The 10,567-nt window shown below is 54.6% G+C and overlaps 1 protein-coding gene across 1 annotated transcript; it reads left to right on the top strand.

The window, feature by feature from the left end:
- Window positions 1–6,047: 6,047 nt before the first annotated feature.
- Window positions 6,048–9,162, top strand: Socs3 (suppressor of cytokine signaling 3). Its single transcript, XM_023714095.1, has 2 exons — window positions 6,048–6,315; window positions 6,850–9,162. The coding sequence occupies exon 2, from the start codon at window positions 6,938–6,940 to the stop codon at window positions 7,625–7,627; it is 690 nt and encodes a 229-aa protein (XP_023569863.1). The 5' UTR covers window positions 6,048–6,315; window positions 6,850–6,937; the 3' UTR covers window positions 7,628–9,162.
- The last annotated feature ends 1,405 nt before the right edge of the window (window positions 9,163–10,567 follow it).

Below are 10,567 nucleotides of genomic sequence, written 5' to 3'. Positions count from 1 at the left end.
AGACTACAGAACTCTTTTTCTGAGTACAGACTCCAGGATTACAAAGGAAACAAATCTGTACTGTGAAGTCTGAGACAAGAGGATCACCAGTTGGAGGCCAGCTTGGCCAATTTAGTGAAATCCTGTCCAAAATAAAAATAAAAACAGGTATTGTGGTGTATGCCTATAATCCCAGCTACTTGAGAGACTGAGGCAGTTGAGTCTAGAGTTCAAGGCCAGTGTGGACAATTTAAACTTTTTTTTTTTGGTACCGGGGGATTGAACTCAGGACCTTGTGCTTGCCAGGCAAGTGCTTATTCTACTGAGCTATCTCCCCAGCCCTTGGACAATTTAATTTTTAAAAATTATTTATGTATTTATTTGGTACAGGATCTCACTCACAGGTTCTGGCCCTAGTATGAATTGCTAAAATCATCATGGTGGTCATCTAGCATGGCTAAAGACCTTAAAACAAAGCCCATCTTCCCCAAAACCACCTCCCCCTTCTTCTCCAACTCGCCCCAGGACATAACTTCCTTTCACCCTTCCCACCGCCTCAGGGAAGCCCCCAATCAGTTTCTCAGGTATATCTAAACATCCCCTTCAAACCCCTCCCCTGGTAAAAAGTCTTAAAAGCCTCAGTCTCCTTTGTCTAGTGGAGAGAATTCCTCATCCTTCCCTGCATTCTCTCCCTTGTCCTCAAAGAAAAGAAAGCCCCCTTTCCTTCTTCCCCCTGTTTCTCTGCTGTGGCCAATCACCTGAAAATGCCTGTCACTCATTACCCAGCTTAGACTCATAGTGACCCTCCTGTCTCGGCCTCCCCAGCGCTGGGATCATAGGCATGTGCCACCATATCCGGTTTCAGTGGCTGGTATGGCACACGCAGGGTTTGGGGGCTGGCACAGAACCCAAGTCTTTGCACTTGCCAGCCAGATGCTTAGACTGCCCGAGCTATCTCTCCAGCCCCCAGCCAGGACAATTTAAGAAGACTATCTCAAGATAAGATAAAAAGAAGTTGGGGATGTCCCTCAGCACCATCTGGATTCAATTCCCAATACCATAAACTAAATAAATAGATAGGCCTAGGAATGTCTTAATAAAGATAGAGCCCTTGCCTAGTGCACAGGGAGCCCTGAGCAACACAGAAGTGGGGGTCGGGGTAGATTTTGGTTAGTGTGGAAAGAGCTACCAAGAAAGTTCAAGTGAGTGTCCAACAAAACTTAGAGGAAGAACTTGGGCCAGGAGGATGTAGCAGCCCCCAGTGCCTCACACATCTGGAAGCCAAGCAGGTGGCCCCCATACTGTGAAGCTGACACGTGCGCACGGGGAGCCCAGGACACATGGGCACTTGGGGTTCCTCTCAAAAGCAAGGGAACCCCAGAAGAAATTAAAAAGTCAGGGCTGGGGAGATGGCTCAGTGGAATAAGCGCTTCCCTGGCAAGCGCAAGGGCCTGAGTTCAAATCCCCGGTTCCCCCCACCCCCCCAAAAAGAAAAGAAATTAGAAAGTCAAAGTTTGAAGACCAGTGACCAGGGGTCTCTGGAATGTCTCTCGTATGGCACTGGGACAACTCCTCCAAACACAGCAGACTACACCCACACCCTAGTCTCCCAGGCTCTCTCCCTTACCTGCTCTACCCAGACTCCTCAGTGCTTTCTAGACAGCAAGAGTGGAGTCTGGGCATATAGCTCTGTACTAGAGCTTGTGCTCAGCATGCTTGAGGCCCTGGAATTCTTTATTTAAGGAATTATTGTTTGTTTTCTTGTGGCAGGGTCTTGCTACATAGTCCAGGCTGGCCTTGAACTTTCCATGTACTTTAAGCTGGCCTCAAACTCAGAATCTTCCTGCTTCAGCCTCCCAAGTGCTGAGACCATAGCATTCCTCTACTCTTCAAATCCCTGCTACCAATGGGCATCATGGTGCATGCCTGTAATCCCAGTGCTGGGAAGGCTGAGGCTGGAGGATCATTGTAAATTCAAGGTCAGTCGGTGGTAGTAGTGAGTTTAAGGATAGCTTAAACTGCATAATGAGATCTTGTCTCAACAAAACAAAACAAAATAAAACAGGTCCTTGATACTCTCTTGGCCTCACCCTGAGCTACTGTGCTCACACCCCAGCCCCCTCCTGCAGAGCGAGTCCTTCCTGGAGCTCCATGCTGTTGTGGTAGCTTTCAATTTACCTGTGTCACAGTCTCTTCAACCGGATTTAGATTCCTGGGCTCCAGGACTGCCTTCCCCCCTCAGCCCTGCAGGGGCAGCGAGGCGGTTCTAAGCACCTGGCCTATCTTCCCTGCAGGGCCTACCCTGTGCCTGGCAAAAGCAGGCACTCAATGAGGCCTTGTGGAATGGATGAATGAACTTGACTCGTGTCAGAGCAATATAATTTACAAAGCACTTTCCCATCCATTAACTCAGGGCAATTCCCTGTGAGTCCTCCTGTCCTCTGCTGGGCTCAGCATAGGCGTGTACAGTCAGGGCAGCTGAGCGGCACTCCCTGGGTGAGAATGAGGACTTCATCCAAGGAGCCAGGAAGCGCCTGGAGGACAACAATCATATTTGTGCTCCTCCTGCGTCTGCTCCGCCAGGCAGGATTTGTGAAGTATGCTGAATAGAATTGTTTCTGCTCTGAAGAGACAGCAGCCTTCCTCTGGGTGGGTGGGTGGGTGTGGGGTGGGGGGTGGTACTGTGAATTGAACCCAGAGACTTCACTCTGAACTATATCCCTAGACCTACTTATTTATTTGTCTTTTTGAGACAGGGTCTTGCTATGAAGTTTAGGCTGGCCTTGAGCTCACTTTGTAGTCCAGGTTCGAACTCGCAGCAACCCTCTTGACACAGCCTCCTGAGTGCTGGGATTACAGGTGTGCACCACCACATCCCACTCCCTAGCCCTTTTAAAATTTTATTTTATACTTGAGGCAGGGTCTCTCACTAAGTAGTTCCAGCCGGGGCTGGAATTTGAGATCTTTCTGCCTCAGCCTCCGAAATTGCTAGAATTACAAACTTGCATCAGTATGCCCAGCAAGATTCCTCCTTGCTGTTGCTTGCTTGAGTTCAAAGGGAGAGATAGATAAAGCTTTTCATTTCTATAATACTTTGACATGCAAAATCCCCCCCATCCTCTTTACATCTCATTTCTTTTTTTCTTTTCTTTTCTTTTTTCTTTTTTTGGCGGAACCGGGGATTGACCTTAGGCCTTTGCACTTGCCAGGCAAGCGCTTGTTCTACTGAGCTATCTACCCAGCCCCCTTTATCTCATTTTTTTTTTTTTAAATTTTATTCATTTATTTGTGTGTGTGTGTGTGTGTGTGTGTGTGTGGCCAGCTCAGTCCACCAGGGGCGCGGCTGGCTGGCATGTGGTGCTGGGGGATTGAACCATGGTCCCTGTGCTCTGCCAAGCTTGTTCTAAGTAGGTGCTTTAGACCACTGAGCCATCTCACCAGCCCCTTTATCTCATTTCTGATGGGAAAAGATTATTCTTCCTATTTCATAGATGGCAAAGTCAAGCCAGCCTCACACTGGGAAGGCTGAAACAGGAGGATCAATTGCTGCATATTCCAGGCCAGCCTGGGCCACCCAAGATGAATTTAAGGCCAGCTTGAACTGCGGTAGGGAGACTCTACCTCAAAAGTAAACAAGAAGGGGTCAGGGAGATAGCTCAGTGGAATAAGTGCTTGCCTGGCAAGTGCAAGGTGCTGAGTTTAATCCCTGGTACCACCAAAAAAAAAAAAAAAAAGGAAACCAGAAAACATGGAAGACAAAGCCAGAGATCAGGGACTGGGGAGATAGCTCAGTGGAATCAGCGTTTCTCTGGCAAGTGCAAGGGCCTGAGTTCAATCTCCGGTTCCACCAAAAAAAAAAAGATAAACTATGTTAGCCTGGGAGATGGCTCAGTGGAATAAGCGCTTCCCTAGCAAGCGAAAGGGCCTGATTTTAATCCCCGGTTCTGTATAAATAAAAATTTAGGATCCTCCTGTTTTCAGCCTCCCCAGTGCTGGGATACAGGCATGTGCCACCACGCCAGGACTCAGTGGCCGGCTCAGCCCGTTCAGGTCTTTGCGCTTGCCTAAGCAGGTGCTTAGTCTGCTGAACTATCTCGCCAGTCCTCAGAGCCCATTCTTTTGCATCCTCAGAGGCAAAGGTCTTTTCAGTCAGCCACTTAGCTTTTCAGCACCCAGCAGCTGTTTGGGGACAGGCTACAAAAGCTGCTATCTTTTGGAGACTGGCCCTTGAACAGTGCCAATGTGACTGAGGAAAAATTAACCTTTCACTGGTGGGCTTCCGTTCACTCACAAGAGTGCTGAGACACTCCCACAGAGGCAAAGTGGGTACGTTTTATGGGGGTGCTGGCCCATCTGTCAGTGGACAAAGGCCCTGAAAACTGCTTTTGGAAAGTCTCTTATTTCAAACATGGTGGCCCATGCCTGTAATCCCAGCACTTGGAGGCTGAGCAGGAGGATGGCTGGGAGTTTGAGGCCCACCTGGGCTACGTAGTGAATTTGAGGCCAGCCTGAATTATATAGCAAGACCCTATCAAAAAAAAAAAAAAAAAAGTCTCTTCTCTGCACTCCAGAGATGTGTGTGTGTGTGTGTGTGTGTGCGCGCGCGCGCGCACGCGCGCGCCCCCGCGTGCCTGCTGGAGCTTGAATCCACAGCCCAGGCACTAAGCTGCATCCCCCACCCATTTTCTTCCTTTTTTTTTTTTGGTGGTACCAGGAATTGAATTCAAGACCTTGTGCTTGCCAGGCAAGCGCTTATTCTACTGAGCTATCTCCCCGGCCCCTTCACGCATTTTCTTTCTTTCTTTTTTTTTTTTTTCTTTTGGCGAACCGGGATCGAATTTAGGCCCTTGCACTTGCCAGGGAAGAGCTTATTCCACTGAGCCATCCCCCTGGCCCCATCTCACCATTTTCATTCATTTTATTTTTTAAAATTTTGAGTTTCATTAAGTTGCTTGAATTTTTGATCCTTTTGCTTTAGCCTCTGAGAGTGCGGGATCACAGGCCACCACGCCTGGCTACCTGCTGGACTTTTATCCCCAGCTCTCGCCTCAGCCTGGAGTGTATCTCCCTCTTCGTGGTCCCCCACTCCCTCCTCTCCTGAGCAGCTCGGTCCCTCTCCAAACTCCGGTCCCCTAAGAGACCCGAGCGCGCCCTCTAGCGGACACAGGTTGGGGCCATGGCTCCCTCTGATTCACACCCGCTGCAACCGGAGTGCCTGGTCGGACCCACTCCAGGTTGGAGACCCTGATGAGCGCCGTGAAAGCCCTCGGGAGTGGGTGAAGAGCGGAGGTCAGCACACATGCCCGAGTCATCAGAGAACCTGGCAGAGTGTTGTTGGACCCAGGCTGGACAACTGCGTCTCCTCCACCCCTGGGAGTCCCGGCCTCATCTCGGGATGTGTCCACAGGTGGCCTTCGCGCATTCGCCACCTCCTGGTCCAGATCCGATCCCCGCCCGCGATCTGCTTGCGGAACGGTCCTAGTTTCCTTTCTCCTAGCCTGGACAGTCTGTACTCTGGGCCTCGGGGCAGTCCGGCGGGGGCGCGCGGGGAGGGGGGTCCCCGCGGGGTTGAAGAAAAAGGGAAGGGGTGCAGGGAGACTCTCCGTGCCCGCCCTCTAGAAACTACCCGAGCTCCGGGAGCTGCGCCCCCGCCTCTGCCAGAAACTGGCCTTCTTAGAAGGGAGGGGTGTGGGGGGGAAAGTGTGAATGAGAAGTTGGGGGCGGAGCGCGCGCGGGGGAGGGGCCGCTGCCAGGAACGCGCCGCCGAGGCTGGCGCCGCGCCCGCCCGCCGCCTTGGCCGCCTCGCGTCTCGCTTTGTCTCTCGCGCGTCTCCGCCGGTCCTGGCCCCTGCTAGAGGCCAGCCTTCGGCTGCCCGCGGCCCCTCCCTCGCCCTCCGCGCGCGCAGCCTTTCATTGCTGCGAGTAGTGACTAAACATTACAAGAAGGCCAGCCGCGCAGTTCCAGGAATAGGGGGGGCGGGGCGGGGCGCCGCGGGGCGGGGCGGGGCGCCTCGGGGCGGGACTCCACGCGGCGTATATACTTGCGCGCGCGGCCTCCGCGGCGGCTCTGACTCCCACTCCCGGTGCTGTCGCCGCTCCGGTCCCGCACGTCGCCTGCCGGACCCATCTCCTACCGCTGCCCTTCGTCTCATCCCTGTCCGGTCGGCCGCAGGGACGTCGAGGCCCGAGAGACTCGCGCAAGAGGGCGCCTTTGTGGACTTCACGGCCGCCAACATCTGGGCGCTGCGCGGGCCACCACTGGCCACCGCACCGCCGCCTCGCCTGGGGGACCTTAGAAGGCGAAGCCCCGAGGCCGGAGACTTCGGTTCGGGACCAGGTAGGAAGGAGGGGCGCGGTGCGGGGAGGGGTGGGGTCCTCGCTCAGTCTTGGGAGCTTTTCCCGGTTTCTCCTCCCCTTCCCGGGTCCTTCCCGGCAGGGAGGGGACGAGGTAGGGGGGAGAGCGGATGGGAACCGGAGATCCCAGGTTCCCGGAATGCTCGGGCTAGAACCCTCGGACCGCTCCGGTCCCCTCCCTACCCCATACCTCGGTTTACACGCCCCACCACCACCCCTTGCCGCCCGCGCCTCTCTGGGCCGCTGGACCGAGCGGCGCCCGGAGCGTCCTGGGGACCTTTGCCTTGCTCCCCACTTGGGCCGCACTTCTGGACACCAACTTCCTCGCGCGTTTCCCGCTTGCTGTGTCTCTCTGGTCGCTGAGAAGGGACTACGTGGGGCAGAGGCTGGGCGAACTCCGCGGGGCGCGCGGCTCTGCGCAGGGCCAGCGCTGTGCGGCGGAGGCCGGGACGCCGGGCGGGCAGGGAGCGCTGGAGGGTTCCGGGCACTCACGCGGCGCACGCCTTCCTCCCCGCAGACCCCAGGGATGCGGTAGCGGCCGCTGTGCGGAGGCCGCGAAGCAGCTGCAGCCGCCGCCGCGCAGACCCACGCTGGCTCCGTGCGCCATGGTCACCCACAGCAAGTTTCCCGCCGCCGGGATGAGCCGCCCCCTGGACACCAGCCTGCGCCTCAAGACCTTCAGCTCCAAGAGCGAGTACCAGCTGGTGGTGAACGCAGTGCGCAAGTTGCAGGAGAGTGGTTTCTACTGGAGCGCCGTAACCGGCGGCGAGGCGAACCTGCTGCTCAGCGCCGAGCCAGCGGGCACCTTCCTCATCCGCGACAGCTCGGACCAGCGCCACTTCTTCACGCTGAGCGTCAAGACCCAGTCTGGGACAAAGAACCTGCGCATCCAGTGCGAGGGAGGCAGCTTCTCTCTTCAGAGTGACCCACGGAGCACGCATCCTGTGCCCCGCTTCGATTGCGTGCTCAAACTGGTGCACCACTACATGCCGCCCCCCAGCACTCCCTCCTTCTCACCACCTACCGAGCCCACCGAGTCCTCCTCTCCCACCGAGGAGCTTGAGCACCCGTCTGCCCAGCCGCCCCCAGGGACCCCCCCAAGGAGAGCTTATTACATCTACTCCGGGGGCGAGAAGATCCCTCTGGTGTTGAGCCGGCCCCTCTCTTCCAACGTTGCCACCCTTCAGCATCTCTGTCGGAAGACTGTAAATGGCCACCTGGACTCTTACGAGAAAGTCACCCAGCTGCCGGGGCCCATCCGGGAGTTCCTGGACCAGTACGATGCCCCACTTTAAAGAGCGAAGGGCAGAGGTGGGGAAAGGGGCTCAGGTCCCCCTTCCTCCGTGGTACATGGCACAAGCACAAAAATCCAGCCAAGAGTCCTATAGCGTGCTGGGTGAGCTGGGGGTGATGGAAAGCTTTTCTCAGGCCTCCCCTCCTGCCTAAGGGGCAGGCTGGACTGGGAATGTGTTTGAGGGAAGGGGAAATGCCACCTGGGCTCCCCTCCCCTGCCCCAGCTTCTGGGGAGTCGGCTGCCCTGGTGGGACAATAGCAGCAGCGGCAGCGGCAGCGGCAGCAGCAGCAGCGACAAGTGGATTCTCCTCTTCCCTTCCTCCACTCCCCTTCTGCTTTCCAGCTAGGGAGTGTTGAACTTTGAGAACCGGGAATCTTCAAACTTTCCAACAGAACTTGTGCTTTGATTTGGTTTAAACCTGAGCAGGGTGAGGGGCCTGGGATAGAGGATGGAAAAGAGAGGGTGCTTGAGGCACCCCAGGGCTGCAGGCAGGCCCAGGAAATAGCCACTCCTACTGCCCAGCCCAGGTGAAGAGGGAATGGTGGCTGCTCCACTCTACTCTTGGGCTGTGTGACAAAGGCAGGGGGTGACCTGAAGGGAACCATCCTGGTGCCCCAGCCCCTCCCCCTTTCAAGGAAGATGTGGCATTTGCAGGGGGTTGGATGGCTGGTCAGTGCACCTCCTTGTCCTGCCTGAGCTGTATTTCTCAGCACCTGGCCCTGCAGGTAGAGAGATGAGCCATCTCTGATCCCAGAGGATGGATTCGACTTTGTGCCTACTGACTGTCTGGCTAGAGATTTGCCTTAAATGCTCCCTGTCCCATGGATAGGGACTGGCACACGAGGAGCCCCAGTCTGCCCATCCAGGCAGAGAGGGACTAGGGATTCTCCGGAGGGCAGCCAGCCACTGGCCAGAGGATGTGGGTGGGGGATGGAGACCCACACTTTCCAGCCCAGCGCTAGGAGAATGTTAGCCTGTTGGTATTGGCCAGTCTTAGGTGCCTGTGGTCAGAGCAGAGCCACTAGGTCCCATAGCCCTTCAGGCCCTGCACAGCCCTCCCTCCTCCTGGGGTAGGGGGGCAGGAAGTCACCCAGGCGCCTGCCACTCCAGCTGCTCTGGCTCTGCAATAGCACTGATCAGTGACAACTTACAGGAATGTAGCAGCAATGGAATACCTGGAACTGTTCTTTTTTCGGAGGAGAAAACTATAAACAAACGCATAGTTTTCTGTGGCAGGTATCAGGCAAGGTGGGGCAGCTGTGTGTTGGGGTGGTTTTCTTGTTTTTTGTTCCTTGTTTTTTAATAATGTTTACAATCTGCCTCAATCACTTTGTCTTTTATAAAGATTCCATCTCCAGTCCTCGCCCCTCCCCCCCAGCCTTTGAGGCTGTTAGGAAATGCTTGAAGAACTCAACCAAATCCCAATCCAAGTCAAACTTTGCACATATTTATATTTATACTCAGAAAAGAAACATTTCAGTAATTTATAATAAAGAGCACTATTTTTTAATGAAAAATATGACTTGAGCCTTTTCCCCCCACACCCCTTCTCTGCCTTAATTTCTTTCACCCACATCTACAACCCTGCACTGAGGAGAGGGAGGGTGGCACAGAGTGGGCTGGCTCTGCCCGGACTCCTGCACTGCCTTGCTCAGGGCTTCATGTCATTGCGCCTGCCCAAGTGTGTCACTGACAAGCTAAGGCAGCCACCTAGACTGTTGGCAGGAGGGGTAATTCCTGCTAGTCTGATTCAGATCTGACCAGAATATGCAAAGCAAGTTGGAAGGAAGAGCTTCAAAGGGCTTGCAGGGCGTAAATTGAGCTGTGGTCAAAGCTATGAGAAGCTCTAAGCTATTAAGAGGCACAAGGGCTCCTTGGCAGGGCGTGTTCAAGAAAGCAGAGAAGTAGAGGGCCCTGACAGGTGACTGGTGACCTTGACTTTATGGGTTCAGGGAGGTAAGGGGAGACATGACACCCTGAAAACCTTGTGCAGATGGAGCCACCCGGACCAGCTTCTGGGCCATGCTGCACACTTTGGGCTTCTGAGCGGTGGGTTTCATCACGCTCCCTAAACAGCACCCATCTTCTCCCACATCCATACATTTGGAGGCTACTCAGGACGACTCCCAAGATACCCCATTCCCAAAAGCAAAGTAGTCTCAGGCATGATGGCCTTATGCCAGCAGGGAGTTGGACTGGTCACTTTGGGTGCCTAGATAGGTGCTCAACAAATATTTGTCTGCTGAATGGGGGCAGCAGCTCAGGTTCAGGGAGGTTAAACAACATGCCCAAGGACACAGCCCCTGGAAATGTGGGAACAGCATAGGGTTAAACCCAGGAGCTCTGGATTTTCAAAGCCCATAAGCTCCCTGCCTTCCCATGCACTAAATGCCCACAGCTTTCCTCAGGTGAGTCCCTGCCTAAAAAGCCACGTACAAACCCCACCTAGAATCCTTTCTGGCCTTGCTTCCTTCTCCAACTCCCCAGACCTAGCCACTGGGATGTGAGTACTGTCTCCAAATTATGGATCTGGCTTCTTATCTGAGTCCTAGATGCCCAAAAACAAAAGCCAGAGCCTCTTCCAGGCCTCCAGCAGGCGATAAGCTGCTCCAGGAATCGGTGTCCAAAAGGCAACTGAGAGAGTAAATAAACAAAGTCATTTTTCTTTCTCATTTCCTGGACTTTGGGGAAAATGACCTAAAGTAAGGGAAAGGGGCGAGGCCCGGCAGGAGACCACTGAGTGAGCAGAGCTTATTGGAGCCATAGCAGTGGGACCTTCCACTATAGAACTGGGACTGCAAACACAGGTAGGGTCATGTCCCCAGACTAGAGTTCAGGTGAGGGGACTCGGGTCTGACTCCCCAAGCTTCTAGTAGAAGCTCTAGGAAACCTCTGGTGGCTCTTCCTTATCCTGAGCCTGCCGGGCAGCCACCGTGGGCCT

Source organism: Octodon degus, unplaced genomic scaffold, assembly GCF_000260255.1.
Source record: "Octodon degus isolate 3935 unplaced genomic scaffold, OctDeg1.0 scaffold00033, whole genome shotgun sequence".
NCBI lineage: Eukaryota > Metazoa > Chordata > Mammalia > Rodentia > Octodontidae > Octodon > Octodon degus.
This window is presented reverse-complemented; position numbering and strand designations above follow the sequence as displayed.

What these genes read in the sequence shown, in the direction of transcription:
- Socs3 (XM_023714095.1), top strand. Translation starts at nt 6,938, where the DNA reads ATGGTCACCCACAGCAAGTTTCCCGCCGCCGGGATGAGCCGCCCCCTG.